Below are 25,321 nucleotides of genomic sequence, written 5' to 3' on the forward strand. Positions count from 1 at the left end.
GTTGTTGTAAATACCGGCGTAACGCCACGATACTCGAATTGTAAATGTTGTCATGGGTTTACTCTCCAACACAACAACAACAACAACCGGTTAGTACTCTACTAGTATGCTACACTGTACACTACACTGTACACTACACTATACACAACACTATATACTACACAATACACTACACTATACACTACACTATACACTACACTACATTATACACTACACTATACACTGCACTATACACTACACTATACACTGCACAATACACTACACTATACACTACACTATACACTACACTATACACTACACTATACACGTTGAGATTTATAAGGGCACGGGGTGACCAAATAAGGTCTGAATTGGTCTGTTATAAGGTATGCACTGATAAGGGGTTGACAGGTACGTGGAGTGAGATCGCGTAAATATAATAACGGACACAGCCACTTAGCAAGGGATCGTCACGTCAACAGAACGTGCCAATTTGTTAATGAGTTCAACACAGTTGTTGTGTTGGAGAGTAAAACCCACTACAACATTTACAATTATAATGTAGTGCACTCCATTTACAATTATAATGTAGTGCACTACATTATAATTGTAAATGTTGTAGTGGGTTTTACTCTCCAACACAACAACTGTGTTGAACTCATTAACAAATTGGCACGTTCTGTTGACGTGACGATCCCTTGCTAAGTGGCTGTGTCCGTTATTATATTTACGCGATCTCACTCCACGTACCTGTCAACCCCTTATCAGTGCATACCTTATAACAGACCAATTCAGACCTTATTTGGTCACCCCGTGCCCTTATAAATCTCAACGTTCATCCTACAAAGTTCCATCACAAGGGAGAAACACAAACAAATATTTAAAAAAATGTGCCCGTATTGACAGGGCTGTACGCCGTATGGACCTGAAGACTCAATATCCCTGTACAAGAACACGGAGTACACCGCATGGGCTGATAGGTGTGGACTAACAGGATAACATCTGTAACATGAAATAGAATACATCCCCGATTGAATGAATGACACGTGAAGTTAATTCAGAGGGAAGTTACTCAGCGTCAAGGGGCGGCCCAATATTGGCCTGTTTCGATCCACAAATCGTCTCTTCAAGATCCACGAACTAAATTGTCACAAGCTCGGCCAATCCCCGAACACAAACCCCGTTTAATCGAACATCGGCTCGTTAAAAATCCGTCCATTCCCCGGTCCCAATATCCCTTCTATGGGCAAAGGACACGCCCCCGATGACTCCACATCGGGCCCTAAAACATGAACACGATGTATTAACATGAACACGATGTATTAACATGAACACGATGTATTAACATGAACACGATGTATTAACATGAACACGATGTATTAACATTAACACGATGTATTAACATGAACACGATGTATTAACATGAACACGATGTATTAACATGAACACGATGTATTAACATGAACACGATGTATTAACATGAACACGATGTATTAACATGAACACGATGTATTAACATGAACACGATGTATTAACATGAACACGATGTATTAACATGAACACGATGTATTAACATGAACACGATGTATTAACATTAACACGATGTATTAACATGAACACGATGTATTAACATTAACACGATGTATTAACATGAACACGATGTATTAACATGAACACGATGTATTAACATTAACACGATGTATTAACATGAACACGATGTATTAACATGAACACGATGTATTAACATGAACACGATGTATTAACATTAACACGATGTATTAACATGAACACGATGTATTAACATTAACACGATGTATTAACATGAACACGATGTATTAACATTAACACGATGTATTAACATGAACACGATGTATTAACATGAACACGATGTATTAACATTAACACGATGTATTAACATGAACACGATGTATTAACATGAACACGATGTATTAACATGAACACGATGTATTAACATTAACACGATGTATTAACATGAACACGATGTATTAACATTAACACGATGTATTAACATGAACACGATGTATTAACATTAACACGATGTATTAACATGAACACGATGTATTATTCAGTCGCGGATTCATTGTACAGCATCCTGTTCCAGCTCAACTGCAAATGGAACCCATCAACAACAACAACAATAACCGCGGTGACGTCACAACAGCGCTCGTGCCAGGCCATGTGCACGTGAAGGCCACGTGAAGTGTCGACCCCTCTCTGCTGGCAAGGGGTCACGTGACAGAGCCAGCAGGTGCCATGGGTCGACTGACTGAGATGACTGGCCGATGCACCACCAGCTGTACCCCCTACTGTACCAGGCTAGGTGCAGGAGATCACGGGACAGACCCAGCAGGTGCCATGGGTCGACTGACTGAGATGACTGGCCGATGCACCACCAGCTGTACCCCCTACTGTGCCAGGCTAGGTGCAGGAAGTCACGGGACAGACCCAGTAGGTGCCATGGGTCGACTGACTGAGATGACTGGCCGATGCACCACCAGCTGTACCCCCTACTGTACCAGGCTAGGTGCAGGAGATCACGGGACAGACCCAGCAGGTGCCATGGGTCGACTGACTGAGATGACTGGCCGATGCACCACCAGCTGTACCCCCTACTGTACCAGGCTAGGTGCAGGAGATCACGGGACAGACCCAGCAGGTGCCATGGGTCGACTGACTGAGATGACTGGCCGATGCACCACCAGCTGTACCCCCTACTGTGCCAGGCTAGGTGCAGGAAGTCACGGGACAGACCCAGTAGGTGCCATGGGTCGACTGACTGAGATGACTGGCCGATGCACCACCTGTGGCCCCTACTGTGCCAGGATAGGTGCAGGAGGTCACGGGACAGACCCAGCAGGTGCCATGGGTCGACTGACTGAGATGACTGGCCGATGCACCACCTGTGCCCCCTACTGTGCCGATGCCCCCCCCCCCCCACACGTCTAAGGAGGTTGTGCAGCGGTGAGCGCCGCTGCAACAGGATGTCTGCTGAATCCGCGACAGAGTTAAGGGGCCGTCCATAAATGACGTCACGCGATTTTGGACGAGTTTTGACCCCCCCTCGTCACACGGCGTCACAAAAAGTGAGACCCCCCTCCCTCAAATATGACGTCACAAAGCTCTGCCCCCCCCCCCCAAATAAAAAACATGCTTCAAATCGCTTTAAACTATTGTCATTGTCGTGCGTATTTAATGTGGCGCTGCACTCTGATGTTGTAGGGGAAAACATTTATTAAAAAGTCTATTTAATTAAGTAGAACGTGTTGTCTACATTTATTTAAAGTTGCGCATTTTGATGTGATGTCACATTCCTCACCCCCCCCCTCGTCACACATCGTCACAAATGTCTGACCCCGCCCCCCCCCTAGGTGCGTGACGTCATTTATGGACGGCCCCTAAATCGCTAAAAGCTGAGCCCTGCCACGTGATGTTACGATCGGCGGATCGATAAAGGGCCCAGACTGACGCCGATCTGGCTCCCCTCTCCGTCAACGTAACTCGCCATTTCATCCCCGTCACGGATTCATCCCTTATTCTTAGGTTTTTTTCGGTAAAGTCACGTAGGTAAAAAATCTAAATTAATAAAAGTAAAATAAAAATAAAATAAAAATCACGACGTTTCGGAGGCAACACAAGCTTCCGTCTTCAGGTGGAACAGTCACAGCACGATAGCTGTATCAAGTAACTGTGACTGTTCCACCTGAAGACGGAAGCTTGTGTTGCCTCCGAAACGTCGTGATTTTTATTTTATTTTTATTTTACTTTTATTAATTTTGATGTTTTACCTACGTGACTTTACCGAAAAAGCCTAAGAATATGAATCCTTGCAGTCACGAAAGCGTCAAATCTAGAATTCATCCCTTGTCCTGGCGGCGACAGCGTTTTGGCCACGACCCCCCTTTTTACTATGACGTCACTGAACCCTTCCCCCCAAACCCCTCCCCCCACTTCTTGTCACTCTCCCTAGGTAACATGACACCTCACTTCCCCCTCTGTACTATGACGTCATTGACCCCCCCCCATCCCCCCATTGGCTTACGCACCAGAGACAGCCTTCCATTGTAGTCACTTTCCCTAGGTAACATGGCGCCTGGCTACCCACACTAAACCATGACATCACTGCCCCTCAACCCCCTTGTCACTCTCCCTAGGTAACATGGCGCCTGTCTGCCTCCTCAACTATGACGACAACCTTGTCACACTCTCCCTAGGTAACATGGCGCATCGCTGCCCCCACTAAACTATGACGACCTTATTCTTGGTTCTTTCGGTAAAGTCACGTAGAAGGGAAATAATAATATTTTTATTATTTTATTATTTCCCTTCTACGTGACTTTACCGAAAGAACCAAGAACATGAATCCCTGCAGTCACGAAAGCTTTAAATAAAAATTTATGACGACCTTGTCACTCTCCCTAGGTAACATGGCGCCTGTCTGCCCCACTAAACTATGACGACCTTGTCACTCTCCCTAGGTAACATGGCGCCTGTCTGCCCCCTCTTAACTATGACGACCACCTTGTCACTCTCCCTAGGTAACATGGCGCCTGTCTGCCCCACTAAACTATGACGACCACCGTGTCACTCTCCCTAGGTAACATGGCGCCTATCTCCCCCTTCTTAACTATGACCACCTTGTCACTCTCCCTAGGTAACATGGCGCCTATCTCCCCCTTCTTAACTATGACCACCTTGTCACTCTCCCTAGGTAACATGGCGCCTATCGCCCTCCTCTTAACTATGACGACCTTGTCACTCTCCCTAGGTAACATGGCGCCTGTCTCACCCCTCTTAACTATGACGACCACCGTGTCACTCTCCCTAGATAACATGGCGCCTGTCAACCCCTGTTAACTATGACGACCTTGTCACTCTCCCTAGGTAACATGGCGCCTGTCTGCCCCCACTAAACTATGACGACCTTGTCACTCTCCCTAGGTAACATGGCGCCTGTCTGCCCCACTAAACTATGACGACCTTGTCACTCTCCCTAGGTAACATGGCGCCTGTCTGCTCCCTCTTAACTATGACGACCTTGTCACTCTCCCTAGGTAACATGGCGCCTGTCTCCCCCCTCTTAACTATGACGACCTTGTCACTCTCCCTAGGTAACATGGCGCCTGTCTGCCCCACTAAACTATGACGACCTTGTCACTCTCCCTAGGTAACATGGCGCCTGTCTGCTCCCTCTTAACTATGACGACCTTGTCACTCTCCCTAGGTAACATGGCGCCTGTCTCCCCCCTCTTAACTATGACGACCTTGTCACTCTCCCTAGGTAACATGGCGCCTGTCTCCCCCCTCTTAACTATGACGACCTTGTCACTCTCCCTAGGTAACATGGCGCCTGTCTGCTCCCTCTTAACTATGACGTCCTTGACCCCACCCCCACTTCCCCCCACCCCTCCCCCTCCGCCGCCACCACCACCAAGGGAGGCCCGGGGCATGCCAAGATGGAGGCTTGATAAGTTCAGTGGCGGTGTGAGGGAGTTGTGTGTGTGGAGGTGGCCGGGTGGGGGGTGCTGGAAGCCTGCGGAGAGACAGACAGAGACAGAGAGAGACAGAGAGGGAGACGTGCCAGCTGTGTGTTAGTTAGTTCGCTCCCCTCCCTCCCCCTCCTCGTCTCCCGGCTCGTTCCGTGGGCGATGACCCTTCGACATGACGACGGACGGAGCGAGCAAGCGGCAGTTCTGGAGGCGCGGCGGCAGTAGGCTGCCTGGCAGGCGAGTGTCTCTCCCCCCACCACCCCGCTCGCTCGCCACTCGTAGCCGACAGGGTCTATCCACTGCTGCTGCTGCTGCGTGGAGCAACATCGCGATGTCGCGCGCCGCTCTCCTTCCGCTCCGGGCGGCTTCCTCTTGGGCCGCGTCGTCTCTCGCCTCCTGTCTCTCTCCTCTCTCTCTCTCTCACTCACTCCCCTCCTCTCTCTCACTCACTCCCCTCCTCTCCCCTCCTGTCTCTCACTCACTTCCCTCTATCTCTCTCGCTCGCCTGCACAGTCGTCGCCACGCGCCTCCTCCTCGCCGTGACACCTCGCGCCATTGTAAGACGTCGTGACGTCGGCAGACGCGGTCGATTCCACCGCTGGACGAAAGCTTCAGCCCCAAACCCCCTCACCCCCAAACCCCCTCACCCCTCACCCCGGAACCCCATCACCCCAAACCCCCCTCACCCCTCACCCCCTCAACCCCACACCCCCTCACCCCGGAACCCCCTCACCCCACACCCCCTCACCCCTCACCCCGGAACCCCCTCACCCCAAACCCCCTCACCCCTCACCCCACACCCCCTCAACCCCAAACCCCCTCACCCCTCACCCCCTCAAGCCCAAACCCCCTCACCCCGGAACCCCCTCACCCCACACCCCCTTACCCCAAACCCCCTCACCCCCTCACCCCTCACCCGTTCCGGCTCCTCGGGATGGCTGTCACGTCCTGGTAACGTCCTGGTAACGTCCTGTAAATGTCATGGTAACGTCTTGGTAACGTGCTGGTAACGTGCTGGTAACGTCCTGTAAATGTCATGGTAACGTCTTGGTAACGTGCTGGTAACGTGCTGGTAACGTCCTGTAAATGTCATGGTAACGTCCCAGTAACGTCCTGTAAATGTCATGGTAACGTCCCGGTAACGTCCTGTAAATGTCATGTAACGTGTGTGCGTGCGCGCACCCCCACAACCTGTGTGTGTGTGTGCACCCTCCTTCCCACACACCCTGTGTGTGTCACGTGTGTGTCACGTGTCACACACACCCTGTGTGTGTCACGTGTGTGTCACGTGTGTGCACTCTCGCTCACGGGTCAACACCACAGTGAGGATTATCTGAACCGGTCCTAGGCCTCCCCCTCGGTCGACTCGGCCTTAAATGACGACCTGGTGGGTGTCTAGTAATCATCGCCACGAGGGATACAAAGGCGGCCGTGCTTGGTGCTGGCCACCCACCTCGTGTGCTGTGTCCGCCTTGATAGGTGCTACTCGCTAACAGCACTTGCCCCAACAGTCTGTTAAGGCTCTCCGGGGGATCTTTGTCTTTGTTTACTCTCATGCGTGGGGTGTTGCACTTCCTGTCTCTCCGCATCATCAGAAGTTCGCGTCTGCCCATTCTGTCTAAAACCATCGTAAGTGTCGTGGTCTATCACGGTCTGTCCACTGCTGAATGAAGATCAGTGTGGTGGTGTCTCTGAAGCCACATGGAGTCGATGCGCTTGTTGTTGTGTTTAGTTTGTTGTCCCACCCCTCGCACCTCCGATGAGCACCGTTGGCTAGCTACGGTCCAAAAGAAGTTCAACTTCGTGCTTACAGGGACTCCTCTACTTGCGAACATTCGACTTGCACACTTTCTGAGATACGAACAAACCTGGTCCGTATGTCCAGTCGCCCGTTGAGTCGTAAGTTCAACAGCCGTGCAATAGATGGCGATGGTGGCATCTACATCTGCAGAACGTGAAGAACCAGTGGCATCTACATCTGCAGAACGTGAAGAACCAGTGGCATCTACATCTACAGAACGTGAAGAACCAGTGGCATCTAGATCTGCAGAACATGAAGAACAATTGGCATCTACATCTGCAGAACGTGAAGAACCAGTGGCATCTACATCTGCAGAACGTGAAGAACCAGTGGCATCTACATCTACAGAACGTGAAGAACCAGTGGCATCTACATCTGCAGAACATGAAGAACAATTGGCATCTACATCTGCAGAACGTGAAGAACCAGTGGCATCTACATCTGCAGAACGTGAAGAATCAGTGGCATCTACATCTGCAGAACGTGAAGAATCAGTGGCATCTACATCTGCAGAACGTGAAGAACCAGTGGCATCTACATCTGCAGAACATGAAGAACCAGTGGCATCTACATCTGCAGAACATGAAGAACAATTGGCATCTACATCTGCAGAACGTGAAGAACCAGTGGCATCTACATCTGCAGAACGTGAAGAATCAGTGACATCTACATCTGCAGAACGTGAAGAACCAGTGGCATCTACATCTGCAGAACGTGAAGAACTAGTGGCATTTACAGAACATAAAGAACTAGTGGCATCTACAACTTACAGGAGATTATAAAGCCATTCCCTGTATTTAGTGTACACGCCGTACAACACGTTTTGAATCAACAGGAGTAAAGTTGGACTCGCGAACAAATCGACTTACGAACAGACACCTGGAACCTGACTCATTGATAAGTAGAGTCGCTGTACAAACAACTTGCGCCGCCTCGTCTCTCGGTGGAATCCCCAAAGCGGTGCCAGAATTTTCAGGTCACGCTGCTTTGCAAACGAGTCTCCATCCTCGCCTCTTCGAGTCTCTCAACTTACCCGGTGAAGCAAAATCGCCCCTCGACGTTCAAACGACTCTGTGTTTCGCGCAAACTCTTAGAGCCCCCTTTTACGTTTCAATCGCGGCTGACCGACAACCCTGCACCGAACTTTACCTCGGGTCGCATGCGACAGGAGGGTAGCTATGGGGCGGAATGTCGGAATACACATCTACAAAATAAACTATGGGCAATTTTTTTTTATTTTACCAGGTAAGACCCCATTGAGCTGTGTCGCTCTTTTTCAGAAGCGACCTGGCTGCCACAAATGATAGCTCATCATCATCATCGTCATCATCACGTGGACATTATAGCAGTAGCCAAATATTCTTAAAGGCGTGATGTTGATTTTAAATGTAGAGGGGAAAAAACGGAGGATCTGGAGAAAAATCCACGCGACCACGGGGAGAGAGACAGAGACGGGCAAACTCCAAATATACAGCAGCAGGCGTCAGGGTCGGGATGGAACCCACGACCTGTATACCAGGCGAGGTAGTTAACATCTCTACAGGGAGAGAGAGACACACAAACTCCAAATATACAGCAGCAGGCGTCAGGGTCGGGATGGAACCCACGACATCCTGTATACCAGGCGAGGGAGTTAACATCTCGCCACTGTGGCGCCCTTGGGTTATGGCAGTGGTTGTTTGTTTATTTTTCGCAACAACAACGACCGGAGGAGCGCCGGGTGGCTAAAGCACTGAGAGTTGGCACGTTTGGCAGCACAACTGGTGCATTGACAGTCATCTCAGTCTATCAACCGACCAATGGGCACCTGCTGGGTCTGTCCCGTGACCTCTTGTTGCCAGCGGCGCCTTTGACAATTCACGTGATTGCCTCGGAGCGCACCTAGCCTGGCACAAGCGCCGTGGTGACGGCACCGTCGCTTGGTGGTGAATGGCGGTTGTTGTTTGAGTCGAAAGTAAAACACAGTGGTGGCCTCGTGTTTACGTGGCGGGAAAGGGTTGAGTGTTGCCCGTCGTTAGGAGCTGCTTTCATGAGCAGACCGCTTCACCCCAGGGCTTAATTTCTAACTAAATATTATGCGGGTCGCCTGCGTGTGTGTGTGCGTGCGCGTACCCAACCACACGCACCCATCCTGTGTGTGCGCGTATCCACACACACACACCCCTTGTGACACCACAGCGAGAGGTATTAACCGGGCGTGGTGTGTCGGGTACGGAAGTATTATCTGGGTCATCAACCCGGGCAGTCCCTTGACTAACCCGACGCTTCCGACCCTAACTCCACATCTCCACCCTAGCCACGACTTTAACCTTGTCCTAAGCTTTAACCAAACATTATCCAACCCCGGTGGCCACCCGGAAACCTGAACCCCCCGCCTTTGGCTTTGACTATAATCCCTTAACCAGGGTTTAGCCCCTAGGCCCGACTCTAACCCTGACGCCGCCCACCCACACCCTGACCCTGCCCGAAATATGAACGTGTTTAACATTGCGCCGCGGTGGCGAGATGTTAACTACTTCGCCTGGTTTACAGGAGGTCGTGGGTTTGATCCCGACCCTTACGTCTTCTGTATACTTGGAGTTTGTGTGTTCTCCCCGTGGTCGCCTGTATTTTTCTCCGGGTTCTGCGTTTTTTTTCCCCTTCACCTTTAGAATCGACATCACACGTTCAGAGTATTTTGCTGCAATAAATGTCCACGTGATGATAAGCCACTTCGTTGAGCTATTATTTAAGGGGTCTACAGCTCACTGGGTCTTACCTGGTAAAATAAAAATAGTTTATAGTCTTATAGTTCATAGCTGTTTGATTAACACCATATCAAGTGCTATCCCACCCTGTCCATTAGCCCTGACAATGTCTACAAACCCCCATCTCTTTTATTAACCCTGGGCTAGATTCCAACTTGTACATTAACCCATGTCTAGGCCTGACCCAAAACCGTAAATCCTGCCGTTGTACGGGACTAAACAGATATACAATGTCACCCTTGACCCACGAGCGTGTGTGTGTGTGTAATAGTCAACCCACGATACCTGGGTCTGCCCCGTGACCTCGTGCCAGCAGCGAGCCTTCGGCACTTCACGTGATAGCCTCAAAGTGCACCTAGCCCATCTCTGGTGACGTCACCGCTACGATTTGGCGCCTGTTGTTGTTGTGGTATATGTCAGAGTCCGGTTTTTGTCTGTAGGTGTCTGTGTTGGTGTCCGTGTGTGTTTTTGAAGGTGTGTGTGTCTGTGTGTGTTTCTGAAGGTGTCTGTGTGTGTCTTGTGTAGGTGTATGGTTGTCGGCCTCAAATGAGTACCTGGTGCGGTGTGTAAACATCGCCACTAGGGAGACAAAGGCGGCCGGGCGTGGTGCTGGCCACCCACCCCCTCGCGTGCCGTGCCGTGCCGGCCTTCATAGGTGCCCGCTAACAGTGCTTGCCCCAACATTCTGTTGAGGCTATAACGGGTGGGGGGTCTTTGTCTGTTTGTCTTGCAGCATACAGCAAGTGTATGGGGCACAGCATCCTCCCTTCAATCCACAGCTGCTCAACAGGTGAGCGGGGCGGCGACGCGCCGCGAAACATCCAAACCAGTCCCCAGCCTACGTTAGTGGACGGCTCTTCATCGCTCTGCTGCTGGATGAGGGGGCCGCCCCCCACCCCCCCCACCAAAGCCATGGGGGTTATTGAAATCGTTCTTACAAGGGGCCGTGACGAGGTTTCTCCGCAGGGTTGCCGGACTCGCCACTCTCCGTGATGGGCGAGGGGCTCGGTAGTCCGCAGGGTTGCCGGGCTCGCCACTCTCCGTGATGGGCGAGGAGCTCGGTAGTCCGCAGGGTTGCCGGACTCGCCACTCTCCGTGATGGGCGAGGAGCTCGGTAGTCCCCAGGGTTGCCGGGCTCACCACTCTCCGTGATGGGGCGAGGAACTCGGTAGTCCCCAGGGTTGCCGGACTCGCCACTCTCCGTGATGGGCGAGGAACTCGGTAGTCCGGGAGAGCCTCGGGGTCGAGCCGCTGCTTCTCCGGATCGGGAGGAGCCAGTTGAGGGGTCTCGGGCACCTGGTGAGGGTGCCCCCCCCCCACCGTGGTAGACTCCCCCTGGAAGTCTCCCCCTGGAAGTCTACCGGGCAGCAGCACGTCCCACTGGGCAAAGACCCCGGGGCCGGCCCAGGACACGCTGCTGCTGCTGCTGGCATGGCGATGTCGCTCGGCTGGCCTGGGAACGCCTGGGAATTCCCCCAAGAAGAGCTGTGTAGTGTATAGTGTACAGTGTAGTGTATAGTATCTATAGTGTAGTGTGTAGTGTATAGTGTAGTGTATAGTATGTATAGTAGTGTATAGTGTAGTGTATAGTAAGGTAGAGTGTAGTAGTGTATAGTAATGTATAGTAGTGTATAGTGTAGTGTATAGTAATGTATAGTAGTGTAGTAGTGTATCGTGTAGTATTATACAGTGTAGTGTATAGTGTAGTGTATAGTAGTGTAGTATTATACAGTGTAGTGTATAGTGTAGTGTATAGTAGTGTAGTATATCGTAGTGCTAGAGTTTGCCGCCAGGGAAAGGGAGCTCTGGACCGCCAAGACTCAACACGCTGCTGCTGCCGCGACCCTCGCCAGGGCAAGCTCGCTGAGGAACGATCGATCGAACTTCCCCACGCTGGCAATCAAAGAGTTGAGAGGCCAACCACCCAGATGGCAGCTACGAAAGGAACAGAAACTTGAACTGAACTCTCTTTTGTATTTTGCCAGGTCGGGCCCTACCCGTTGAGCTACGTCGCTCTTTATCAGAAGTGGCCTGGCCACAAGCGATAGCCCAACGTCACGTGGGAAATGTATGGCAGCCAAAGCGCTCTCGACGCGTGTTGTTGATGATAAACGTGGAGGGAAAAACCAGAGGACCCGGACAAAAAAAATCCACGCGACCACGGGGAGAACACGCAAACTCCAAATACGCATGCGTCAGGGTCTTGCTCGAACCCACGACCTCCTGTATATCAGGCGAGGTAGTTAACACCTCGCCACTGCGTCACCCAGAGAGGCTACTGGGAGGCTACAGCACAGGACTGGGTCATTGCCCTTCATGCAAGGGGTGGGGTGGAAGGGGGGGCGATTGTGAGGCCACTAATTTGCTTCTCGCTCCATGGGAGATTTTGTAAACACATGGCCGGCCAGACTGGGCATGACACTATGACGTGTTTTTAATTATGGGTGGAACCGTTCAACTGTGTGTGTGTGCACGCATGCGTGCGTGTGTGTGTGGGGAGTGGTAGTGGAGCGGTTAGCGCGCTGTGCTACGAACCTGGCACCCCGAGTTCGATTCCCGCTCACGGCCAACACCAGTGACGATTATCTGAACCGGTCCTGGGACTCCCCTATGTTGACTCGCCACTGGGGAGACAAAGGCGGCCGGGCGTGGTGCTGGCCATCCACCCCCTCGTGTGCCGTGCCGGTCTTCATAGGTGCTCCGCTAGCAGCACTTGCCCCAACAGTCTGGAGCGGTAGTGTAGCGGTTAGCGTGTTGCTCTCCGAACACGTCCACTCGAGTGCGATTCCCACTCACGGCCAACACCAGTAACGATTATCCAAACTGATCCTGGGCCTCCCCTAGTTCGACTCGGCCTCAATTGAGTATCTGGTGCGGTGTGTAAACACTGCCGCTAGGGAGACAAAGGCGGCCATGGCGTGGTGCTGGACACGGACACCCTTGGTGTGTGGTGCCGGCCTTCAATAGCGGCTCGCTAACAGCTCTTGCCCCACAACTATCAATGCTACACGGGGGAGGGCGATCTTTGTCTTTGCGATCCTTTGAGTGTTACTCTCCGGCTATGCCGGGTTAGCGTTTTCCCCGGGTTCTTCCCAGGCTACCTCCCGCACGAAGCCGAGCGCCCCTTGGGGTGGTACGCACGCACGTGCAACTTCTCTCGCTCCGTAACCTAGACAACCGTTGCCCATCGGAGGTGACGCGAGATGTCTGCAAGTGGCTGGGTGGGTGTCAACCCCACCCTCTCGAGGAACGCGCCAGCAACTCGCCGCTAACTTTATTGGGAGACGCAGCGGCGCCGTGGTTCTTGAAGGCATCGTTGCTCACCGCAGAGAACTGCGGCGACACGGCCGCCGCGCTCGGCGGTAGCTGGCTCCAAGCTGCGCCACGCGCCCTCCCGCGTGGTGACCTCGTGGGAGCCTCGGTACGTCTTCCGACCCGAAGACGTACCGATAAGTATTCTTGGTTCTTTCGGTAAAGTCACTTAGAAGGGAAATAATAAAAATAAAACATAATAAAATACAATTCTCACGACGTTTCGGCCACAACGCAAGCAGCCGTCCTCAGGTGAAGAATCAGAGCTGTCGGAAAGACAGCGTCCTAATGAACACCGCTAAGCTTGGCAGCGTATTTTAAGCTGGGTGGGAGGAGGAGAGCGCCTTGACAAAGGAGTTTACATATCAACAGGGGAATTTAGCATGTTGATGACAAATGCAGGTATGGGATTAGTCACTCCTTGTGGAATGTGTAGGCGGTGGGGGGTCTCAAAGTCACATGATGCTCGTAGTGTATCATGTAGGATTAGCGTTTGGCCGAAACGTCGTGAGAATTGTATTTTATTATGTTTTATTTTTATCATTTTATTATTTCCCTTCTTCGTCACTTTACCGAAAGAACCAAGAATATGAATCCCTGCAGTCACGAAAGCATTAAATCGAAAAGTACCGATAAGGTTATTTGAGTTTGACGTACACGGCCGTCATCGGAATTGTAAGCGGTTCAAGGCGACGGTTGAAGTTTGCCAAGTTTGAAAGTTACTCAATTGGGATCGCACGCTCAGCAGCAATCATCGCCCCCTACGGGCAGCAGACCGGTGCCCCCAGGTCACCCTGCCAATGAGACTCATCATCATCATCCTGCTCTCTGGAGCTCTCAACTCGTTCTATCAAATATAAATTTTAGATTGTAGCTCCTTGTTTGGTTACTTTTTTTGTGAATAGCTCCCGCACCTCCGATTAGCGCACGGTTTGTGTACGTACGGTGCAAAAGAAGTTCAACGTACTTGCGTACGTAGCAGGACCCTCCCGGAAAAGTCTTGAGACTCCGTGAGGCTTTGCCTGGTAAATAAAGGGCATTATTACATCTGGTGATGTAGATGACGATGATGATTTATGGATGTCAATGATGGTGGTAAGTTTCAAAATGATGGTGATATTGATTTTGGAGCTGATGATAATGATGATGGTGTTGTTGATTATGACCATGTCATTGATAATGTTGCTTATGACGATGATGATAGTCATGATGGCAGCCCACGTCTGTGTGCTGGAGTTGTTCATGCTGATGATGTTGTCGATGGTGACAATGCTATTGATGATGCTGTTGATGAAGTTTCTGATGATGACAGTGATGATGGCTAACCCACTTGTGTGTGCTCTGACAATGCCGATGATGATGTCGATAATGATGCTGATGATGCTGATGATGCTGATGATGCTAATGATCATGCTAATGATGTTGATAATGATGATTTTGACGATGCTGATTATTATTATAATGACGATGCTCATGACGACGCTTATGACGATGTTGACGATGCTAAATGATGATGCCGATGATGCGGATGATGGCGACTCTGCCGCTCTCTCTGTGCCGTCAGCGCTGGCAAGGGGGCCGTGGGGATGCCGGCCGTGGGGCTAGCAGGGGGCCCCGTGCCCGGCGCGGTCGGGGGCAGTGCCCCCCTCTTCCCGGCCGTCTCCATGTCGGTGGGGGTCACGGTGGGAGGGGTCGGGGGGGGCAGCAGCTCGAGGAAAGCAGCCTCCTTCCAGGTGAGCGAGGGGGTGGGAGGGTGAGTGGCTGAGCGAATGAAGGTGTGTGTGGGTGGGTGGGTGACTGAGTGAATAAGTGTGCGTGGGTGGGTGTGTGAGTGGCTGAGTGAATGGTAAATGATTGGGTGGGTGGGTGACTGAGTGAATGAAGGTGTGTGTGTGTGTGTGAGTGAGTGAATGGTAAATGATTGGGTGGGTGGGTGACTGAGTGAATGAAGGTGTGCGTGCGTGGGTGGGTGACTGAGTGAAGTAAGTACTGAAGCACTGAAGGCGATCCAGAGTCTGAGACCAGGAAAGGCACCGGGCAGAAATTATCTCCCAAGCGAAATGCTGAGTGAGGGTGGTATTTGTGTACAGACTGCCCTACATGACATCATAACAATAGTCTGGACGGGTTCCACAAGATTGGAAGGATGCCCTGGTGGTCCCCCTCTTTAAGAAGGGGGACAGCACATACTGTAATAACTACTGGGGCACCTCACTCCTCAGTGTGCTGGGAAAGGTCCTGGAAAGGATTATTCAACATCGCCTTGCCAGGCACGCTGAGGGAGAGGCTTGCGGAGCCCCAATGTGGTTTCGGGAAAGGGCGTTCCTGCACAGATGCCATATTTTCTGTCCGTCTGCTACAGCAGAGGTGTAGGGAATTCCAACAAGACCTACATCTCTGCTTTATTGACCTGGTCAAGGCCTATGATACCATCAGTAGGCCTGGGCTCTGGGTTGTGCTTCGTGCTTTCGGAGTCCCTGACTCTCTGCTTGCGATCATTAAGCACCTTCATGATGGTGAGCGGGCCCGGGTAAAACTACGTGGCTGGGAGTCGGAGCCATTCCCTGTTCACCTAGGGGTGCGACAGGGATGTCCTCTGGCTTCCACATCCTTTAACATATATTTCGACCACATAGTTCGTGAATCCTTTGATGGCTGTACCGGAGGAATTTCCATCTGGTACAGATACAATGGGAGGCTGATCGATGCCGGGGTGTAGTCAAGGGATGGCTCCTTATTGGTCGACCATGTTATGTATGCCGATGATCTGGTAATTGCTGCTCACTCAGAGGAGCAGTTGGAGGTGCTGCTGCTGAACCTGGAGCTTGCCATCAAGAGGATGGGGCCTTACCATCAGCCCCACCAAAACTAAGCACCTGCCTGTGTATTTTGTACCATCGGACACTCGACCCCCACAACTCCCAATTGGTGATGTGGAAGTTGTGGAGAGAGTGGAGAGTTTCCCATACCTGGGCAGTGTGCTCATGACTGGCTCTGGTTTGACAGCAGAGGTCTCACTATGAATCAGTGGAGCGGCATTTTTTTATCGGTTGCGTAACGCTGTGTGCAAGATACCCGGTCTGTCGCTCCACACGAACCTTCAGGTTTTCTCGGCCACAGTCATGCCCTCCCTTCTCTACACTTGCGAAACGTGGACCCCCCCTAATGGAACATCTTCTCCGGTTAGAAACATTTAGGCTGGCCAGCCTTGGAGCTTACAAATCTTGAAAGATCTGGACAAGTCCCATCGGTGAGCTCCTCCGGCAGGCAAGGCTGCATTGGCTAGGTCATGTCGCCCGTATGCCCAGCCATCGCATGCCTAAACAGCTTTTTGGGGGGCTAAACGGGTGCGGCACGGGCTAGAGAAGAGATGGAGGGATGTGGTACAGGAGGATGTGGAGCTGAGTGGACTTGCTGATGACTGGTACCAGCGGTGTCAAGATCGGCCTCTGTGGAGGAGGCTCGTGAAGGACGCTACTGGGGAGTTGGAGGCAGTCGCCCTCCAACAACAACGTGCACATAGCCTGGCTCAAGCGCCGTGGTGACGTCACCGCCACTTAGTGGCGAATGGCGGTTGTTTTTGTCGGGTGATTGAGTGAATGAACGGTAAATGAGTGGGTGGGTGAGTGAGTGGGTGAATGTGTGCTTGGGTGAGAGAGTAAGTGGGTGAGCGGGTGGGTGTGTGAGAGTGAGTGATCAGTAAATAATTGGGTGAGCAAGTGAATGAATGTGAGCGGGTGAACGGGTGTGCGGGTGAGTGAGTGATAGTGTGTGAAAGATTGTGTAAATGATTGAGCGGCTATGTGAGCAGCTGAGCCATTGCCTGGGCAATTGAACAGCTGAGCAATAGCGCCCCCCCCCGCCCCCGCAGTGATGGAGTGAGTGGTTAAGTGGATGGTTAAGTGATTGGTGGTTGTTTTCATTCGGTGAGCAGTTGATGGATTGACCCATCTATTGATTGAGGCCAAACTGCACGAGTGGTCGAGCGAGCTGCTGAACCAACGCCTGAGCAATTGAGCGGCCTCAATCCGCCACTCCCCCGCCCGCCCGCCCGCCCGCCCACCGACTCTTCCCCTATCCGTGTGGGGCGGCGTGGTCAGTCGATTGACTAACTGAGCGGACGTGGCCGAGTGGATTTGGGAAGTTGATTGAGCGAGTTGGACGGTTTCAGCAACTCGAGTGGTCTTGTCGGCGTGAAAGTGCGTGTGGGTTGGACGCGGGGTCGACGGCTACTGGATTTTCTCGGGCGTCTTCAACGATCGAGTAGCCGAAGACACCCGGAGAAATTCCGCACGCGCCGCAAGAGGCCAGCACTCTGTCCCGTACAGATGGAGCAGATGGAGATTAGTCCGCACTCTGCAGTCACTGCCTTTCCTCTCGATGCCCACGGGAAGGGAGTTTTGCAACATCCGTGTGTGATCCACCAACCCTCGGTGTTGCCTCCACGGCGCTGGGTTACAGGCAGCCACGTGCAGCATCGCCACCAACACCAACACCACTACCAACACCACCAACACCACCACCACTACCACCACCACTACCAAACACCACCACCACTACCACCACCACTACCAAACACCACCAACACCACCACCAAGACCACCACCACTACCACCTCCACTACCAAACACCACCAACACCACCACCAAGACCACCACCACTACCACTACCAAACACCACCAACACCACCACCAAGACCACCACCACTACCAACACCACCGCTCACACCCTGCAGCCACCACCTTCCCCTGGGGAGCCAAGCTACGGCTCCTCCTCCCTCGACATCCGCACGCGGTCCACCAACCCTCGACTTCCTCCACGTCGCCGGCTCGCAGTCCACGCAATTGTAGCCACCGCCACCTTCACACCCCTCCCCTGTGCCCCCCCTCCCCCGTGCCCCCCCTCCCCCGTGCCCCCCCTCCCCCGTGCCCCCCCTCCCCCGTGCCCCCCCTCCCCTGTGCCCCCCCTCCCCCGTGCCCCCCTCCCCCCAGGAGTTTGCGGCGGACACGAGCGACGCGTGGGACGCGGAGCCCAGCGACGACGAGCTGCTGAACATGGCGACGCGCGGCCTCGCCTCCGACGTGGTGATGTCGACGGCGCGCGAGGTCATCCAGAAGCACGAGCGCCGGCGCCGCTCCGCCGGGCCCCCACCCCGCGCCGGCGGCGGCGCTGCCGCTGAGGAGGAGGGGGGAGGAGGAGGGGAGGCCGGGGAGGGAGGAGGGGAGGGCGCCACGGGACCCGAGGGCCGGATGGTGAAGTCGCAGAGCGAGTTTGTCATCTCGGGGAGGGCGGCCGGTACGTGCGGCGGGCGGAGGGACGGACGGGCAGATGGGCGGGTGTGATGGACGGGCCGGTGGATGGATTGATGGATGGAGGGAGGGATCCGCGGGACAGACGGGTGGGCAGACTGAGAGATGAAGGGACAGAGGGACGGGCGGCGAGACTGGACCGCGTTGGTCAGAGCGGCTCTGTGGAGGCGGAGTGGTCGGGGATCTGTCCGGGTAACCCGGCCGTAGGCATCGACGCAGCAGAGAACCTTCATAACGCACCAATCGTATCGACGATGCAGCCATCGTGGCAACGATCGCAACCACCACAACGATATTAACCCTTTCCCGTTCCGAGACATCTGCAAGTTACAGGGTGGGCTGTCCCCGTTCACCGATGAATCTCGGAATGTGTCAGCGGCTCGACGATTCATTTTAATTGGACAGGAGTAGCGCCGTTGTTTTTAAAGACTTCGTTAGCGCAGAGAACCGTAGCGACATGGCCGCTCTCTACGGCGGCTGGCGCCAAACTGTGCCACACGCCCTCCCGCGTGGCCTTGTGGGAGCCTCAGTACCGAGAAAGTTATTTGCTGTTGTTTGTCTTCCGGTTTTGTTTTGACGATGTACACGTGCGCACACGTGCGTCATCGGAATGGAATCCGCGGAAAAACTGATGATGGACGTACACCTACACATCTGTCGTCATCACCTACGTCGTCACGTTCATGTACACGTTCGTCCCATACGTCATCACGTACGTCATCACCACGTACTTGTACACGTATGTCATGTACACGTAAGTCATCATGACGTACGTATACACGCGCGTCACACGTACACGCTTGTCATCACATATGTGCACGTACGTCATTGGAACGGGAAAGGGTTAACAACACAGCAGCCACAACAAACAACAACTAACAACAACAATCGCAGCGACCAGCACCCTGGCTGGTACAAACTCGGCAGAGACCCGAGTTGGATTCCCGCTCATGGCCAACGCCGGTGACGATCGTCGGGAGCCGAACCTGAGCCAGTGGGGAGACAAAGGCGGCCGGGCGTGGTGCTGGCCACCCACCCCCTCGTGTGCCGTGCCGGCCTTCAGAGGTGCTCGCAAACTTCGTCATCACTAACCCCGAACGATTGCTAACCTCGTGCCGTCCATTCGCCCCACCCTCGATCCCCACACCCCTTCCCCTGGCCTCTGACCCCCCCCCCCCCGCACCCCCCCCCCCCCCCGACCCCCGTCCAGGCGGTTTGGAGCGAGGGTCGTTGCCACGGCAGCAGTCGGTGACCCTGCCGCCGCCGCCGTCGCGCCCGGTCATCCCCCTGGTGGCGCGCATCGCCGACCAGAACACGACGGGCTCCATGTCGCTGCACGACCGCGACGCCGCCAAGCTCGACAAGTTCCACCAGCTGCTGGCGGCGTCCAACACCGACCTCGGTGCGCGCTGGCGTGTGTGTGTGTGTGTGCGCGTGTGTGTGTGTGTGCGTGTGTGTGCGCGCGTGCGTGTGCTGGTGTGTGTGCGTGTGTGTGTGCGCGCGTGTGTGCGCGCGTGCGTGCGCGCGTGCGTGTGTGTGTGCGCGTGTGTGTGTGCGCGTGTACGCGTGTGTGCATGCGCGTGTGTGTGTGTGCGCGTGTGTGTGTGTGCACGCGTGGGCAGTGGTCGTGTAGCGGTTGCCGCACTGCGCTACGAACCTGGCAACCCGAGTTCGATTCCCGCTCGTGGCCAACACCGGTGACGATTAACTGAACCGGTCATGGGCTCCCCTAGGTCGACTCGGCCTCAAATGACTACCTGGTGCGGTCTGTAGTAAACATCGCCTCTAGGGAAACAAAGGCGGTCGGGCGTGCTGCTGGCCACCCACCCACCCCCCTCGTGCGCTGTGCCAGCCTTCCCCACGTGTGTCTCACTGTCTCCCCTTGCTTCCCCGTGTCCCCTCACTTGTCTCTGTGGCCCCGTGTGTAACCCCCCTGTGTGTCCCTGTGTGTCCCTGTGTGTAGAGGAGCTGCGGAAGCTGAGCTGGTCGGGGATTCCCAAGCCCGTGCGGCCGGTCACATGGCGACTCCTGTCTGTGAGTCCCGCTCATTCAGCCAATCACGTGACAGACGGGTCACTCACTCAGCCAATCACGTGACAGACGGGTCACTCGCTCAACTAATCACACGACAGGTTGCTCACTCAGCCAATCACGACACAGCCAATCGCTTAACAGAGGGACCTCTCACTGGGTGACGTGCCGTGTGTAGTTACGGTAAGCCGCGCGTTGTCATGGTACCGCGCTCATCGCCGTGACGACCGCCCCCAGGGTTACCTCCCGGCCACGTCGGAGCGCCGGGAGCCGACGCTGCAGCGCAAGCGACTCGAGTACTTCAGCTTCATCGAGCAGTACTACGACTCCCGCAACGAGGAGCACCACCAGGACACCTTCCGCCAGGTGCTGCCCGCTCACCCGCTCACCCGCCCACTCACCCACCCGCCCGCTCACCCGCTCTCTCACTCGCTCACCCGCTCTCTCACTCGCTCACCCGCTCTCTCACTCGCTCACCCGTTCTCTCACTCGCTCACCCGCTCTCTCACTCGCTCACCCGCTCTTTCCCTGCTCACCCGCTCTCTCACTCGCTCACCCGCTCTCTCACTCACTCACCCGCTCTCTCACTCGCTCACCCGCTCTTTCCCTGCTCACCCGCTCTCTCACTCGCTCACCCGCTCTCTCACTCACTCACCCGCTCGCTCCCTGCTCACCCGGTCTCTCGCTCGCGCACCCGCTCTCTTGCTCACTCACCCGCTCGCTCCCTGCTTACTCGCCCTCTCACTCGCTCACCCGCTTTCTCACTCGCTCACCCGCCCTCTCACTCGCTCACCCGCTCACTCACTCACCCGCTCGCTCACTCGCTCACCCGCTCTCTCACTCGCTCACCCGCCCTCTCACTCGCTCACCCGCTCTCTCACTCGCTCACACCGCTCGCTCACTCGCTCACTTGCCATCTCACTCGCTCACCCGCTCTCTCACTCACCCGCTCGCTCGCTCACTCACCCGCCCTCTCACTCGCTCACCCGCCCTCTCACTCGCTCACCCGCCCTCTCACTCGCTCACCCGCTCTCTCACTCGCTCACCCGCTCTCTCACTCGCTCACCCGCTCTCTCACTCGCTCACCCGCTCTCTCACTCGCTCACCCGCTCTCTCACTCGCTCACCCGCCCTCTCACTCGCTCACCCGCCCTCTCACTCGCTCACCCGCTCTCTCACTCGCTCACCCGCTCTCTCACTCGCTCACCCGCTCTCTCACTCGCTCACCCGCTCTCTCACTCGCTCACCCGCTCTCTCACTCGCTCACCCGCTCTCTCACTCGCTCACCCGCTCTCTCACTCGCCCTCTCACTCGCTCACCCGCCCTCTCACTCGCTCACCCGCCCTCTCACTCGCTCACCCGCTCTCTCACTCGCTCACCCGCTCTCTCACTCGCTCACCCGCTCTCTCACTCGCTCACCCGCTCTCTCACTCGCTCACCCGCTCTCTCACTCGCTCACCCGCTCTCTCACTCGCCCTCTCACTCGCTCACCCGCCCTCTCACTCGCTCACCCGCCCTCTCACTCGCTCACCCCGCTCTCTCACTCGCTCACCCGCTCGCTCCCTGCTCACCCGCTCGCTCCCTGCTCACCCGCTCTCTCACTCGCTCGCCCGCTCTCTCACTCGCTCACCCGCTCGCTCACCCGCTCGCTTCCTGCTCACTCGCCTGCCGAGTCTTCGACGCTGCCACCGCCGCCCAACTCCTCACCTATCCACTCACCCAACCGCTCGCCTCACCACTCGCCCAAATACTTGCCCACTCCTCCACCCGGCCACTTGCTCACCTGCCCAGTTCCACCCACCCACCCGCCCACCCATTCGCCAAACCGTCCAGTCCACTCGCCGCCACGAGTTTTCACGTGTGCGTTGTGAATTGATCATGATGACTGCGATCAGGCTGTCTGTGCGGGGGCATGAACAAATGAGAATAGGCTTTACCCGTGTCTGCCAAGGAAACAGGTGTTAAGATGTTCTATCACGATGATAGGCCGATCAGTTTCAAAGACAACGCATTTGCTATCGGAGCTCTTCTGTGTGCATGTTTTGTCACAAGTACGTGTGGCTAATGCAGACTATGACGCCTTGCAATAGGTATGTCTATTTTGATGTTTGAACATCTTAACACAACTTTTTTTTTATTGCCAGAGTAGGCCGTTGTGAGGGGGGGGGCGCGTGTAAGCAGCAGAGTGTCTTTAAATAGTTTTTGACTAACCAGTAACCGTTTGAGAACACCGGTAATTACCGACTAGTAGCGGTTTGCGGCACGCACGTAACATCTGGTAAACACGGCGCGCTTAACTGACACAGCAAGGCAGCTGCTGCTGCTGCTTGCCACAGAGGCGTTCCAGCGGTCAGCAGCAGCAGCAGCGGACACGCTGGACTCGCAGTGCGGAGGTCGCCCGTATACCCCCGTGTGTGTCACCCCGTCTGTGTCACCCCCGTCTGTGTCACCCCCGTGTGTGTCACCCCGTCTGTGTCACCCCCGTGTGTGTCACCCCCGTGTGTGTCACCCCCGTGTGTGCCACCCCCGTGTGTGTCACCCCGTGTGTGTCACCCCCGTGTGTGTCACCCCCGTGTGTGCCACCCCCGTGTGTGTCACCCCGTGTGTGTCACCCCCGTGTGTGTCACCCCGTGTGTGTCACCCCCGTGTGTGCCACCCCCGTGTGTGCCACCCCCGTGTGTGCCACCCCCGTGTGTGTCACCCTTGTGTGTGTCACCCTTTTGCCAGGCTGGCACAAGTGCCGTGGTGACGTCACCGCCACTTAGTGGCGAATGTGTAACCCTGTGTATGTGTACCACGTGTGTGTGTGTGTAACCCCGTTTGTGTGTGTGTAACCCCGTTTGTGTGTGTGTAACCCCGTTTGTGTGTGTGTTCCTATGTGTACCTGTGTGTGTGTGTGTACCCGTGTGTGTGTTCCTATGTGTACCCTGTGTGTACCTGTGTGTGTGTGTTCCTGTGTGTACCCTGTGTGTGTGTGTACCCGTGTGTGTGTTCCTATGTGTACCTGTGTGTGTGTGTGTGTTCGGTGTGGGAGTGGTAATGTAGTGGCTAGCGTGCTGCACTACAAATCTGGTCGTCTGAACCTGTCCTGGGCCTCCTCTAGATCGACTCAGCCTCAAATTAGTACCTGGTGTGGTGCGTAAAAAACGTCGCCACTGGGGAGACAAAAGTGGTCGGGCGTGGTGTTGGCCACCCACCCCCTCGTGTACCACGGTTTCGGCCTTCATAGGCGCTCGCTAACAGCACTTGCCCCAAAAGTGTATGCAACTTTTGGGGGGATCTTTGTCTTTGTACCTCCCCGCGTGCCCCTGCGTGTGTGACCCCGTGAGCACCACAGATCTGTATAGACGTGCCGCGCATGGGTCCGGTGGGCCTGCTGTCGCAGGCGTGCGTGTCCCAGGTGAGAGACGCCCCCCCTCCCTCCCTCCCGCTCGCCTCGACCGGCGCTAACCCGGCCTTCGCTGCTGTGTCTGCCTGCGCGACCCCCCCCCCCCGTCCCCGTGTCTCTGCAGATTCACATTGACATTCCCAGAACTAACCCACTCATCCCACTCTTCCAGCAGCCCGCCGTGCAGGAGGTGAGACCCCCCCCCTCCCCCCCAAACTCCCCCTCGACTCTAACAAGCAACACCGCTCGTTCTGCTGCCCCAGTGCTGCTGCTGATACCAAATCTGTTGTGCTGCTACTCGTGCTGCAGTCAGTGTCCTGCTGCTCCAAATTCTGTTGCTTGTGCTGCTCGTTCTGCTGCCAGTGCTGCTGCTGCTGCTGCTGATACCAATTCTGTTGTGGTGCTGCTGCTGCTGCTGCATGTGCAGCTGCCAGTACTGCTACTGTCCAATTGTATTGCTTGTGTGCTACCAGTGCTGCTGCTGTCAGTATCTGCTGCTACCAGTTCTGTTGCTTGTGGCTGCTGGTGCTACCAGTGCTGCTGCTCCTGCTGCTCGTACTGCTGTTGCCAATGCTGTTGCTAGTGATGGTGCGAGTACTTCTTGCTGCTGCTGCTGCTGCTGCTGTGAGTGCTGCCTCCCCGTGCTGCTGCTGCTGCTGCCACTCGTGCTGTGAAATGGACACCCAGGGCTCCCTCGCAAAGACACTGCAGTCTTTTAGGGAGTCCTCACCTCGTTATAAATACACGTGTGTGTGTGTGAGCGCGTGTGAGCGCGCACGTGTGTGGGGAGCGGTAGTGTAGCGGTTAGCGCGCTGCGCTACGAACCTGGCGACCCGGGTTCGATTCCCGCTCACGGCCAACGCCGGTGATGATTATCTGAACCGGTCCTGGGCCTCCCCTAGGTCGACTTGGCCTCAAATGAGTACCTGGTGTGTTGTGTAAACATCGCTACTGGGGAGACAAAGGCGGCCGGGCGTGGTGTTGGCTACCCACCCCCTCGTGTGCCGTGCCGGCCTTCATAGGTGCTCGCTTAACAGCACTTGCCCCAACAGTCTCTTAAGGCTGCATGGGGGATCTTAGTGTGCGCGTGTGCACCTGGGTGTGCGCGCGTGTGTGTGTGCGTGCGTGTGTGTGCACCTGGGTGCGCGTGTGCACCCAGCCAACGCAGGCAAGGCTGCGGGCTACATGACCCAGCGTTGGCTGGGTCATGTAGCCCGCATGCCCAGCCACCGCATGCCTAAACAGCTT

The 25,321-nt window shown here is 54.8% G+C and overlaps 1 protein-coding gene across 2 annotated transcripts in view; it reads left to right on the plus strand.

The window, feature by feature from the left end:
- The first annotated feature begins 5,418 nt into the window (after window positions 1–5,418).
- TBC1D22B (TBC1 domain family member 22B) overlaps window positions 5,419–25,321 on the plus strand; it is a 36,197-nt gene continuing 16,294 nt past the window's right edge. The window contains exons 1-8 of one of the 2 annotated variants that reach the window (XM_078875086.1): window positions 5,419–5,723; window positions 10,768–10,824; window positions 14,911–15,079; window positions 18,338–18,641; window positions 19,866–20,057; window positions 20,619–20,689; window positions 20,924–21,052; window positions 24,023–24,085. In XM_078875086.1, coding sequence (XP_078731212.1) covers window positions 5,659–5,723; window positions 10,768–10,824; window positions 14,911–15,079; window positions 18,338–18,641; window positions 19,866–20,057; window positions 20,619–20,689; window positions 20,924–21,052; window positions 24,023–24,085 — 1,050 coding nt within the window. In that variant the 5' untranslated portion in view covers window positions 5,419–5,658. Of the gene's footprint in view, window positions 5,724–10,767; window positions 10,825–14,910; window positions 15,080–18,337; window positions 18,642–19,865; window positions 20,058–20,618; window positions 20,690–20,923; window positions 21,053–24,022; window positions 24,086–24,197; window positions 24,264–25,321 lie in introns of both variants that reach the window. The other variant, XM_078875084.1, reaches the window with a different exon arrangement.

Source organism: Lampetra fluviatilis, chromosome 40 (genome assembly GCF_964198595.1).
Source record: "Lampetra fluviatilis chromosome 40, kcLamFluv1.1, whole genome shotgun sequence".
In the NCBI taxonomy this organism is placed as follows: domain Eukaryota; kingdom Metazoa; phylum Chordata; class Hyperoartia; order Petromyzontiformes; family Petromyzontidae; genus Lampetra; species Lampetra fluviatilis.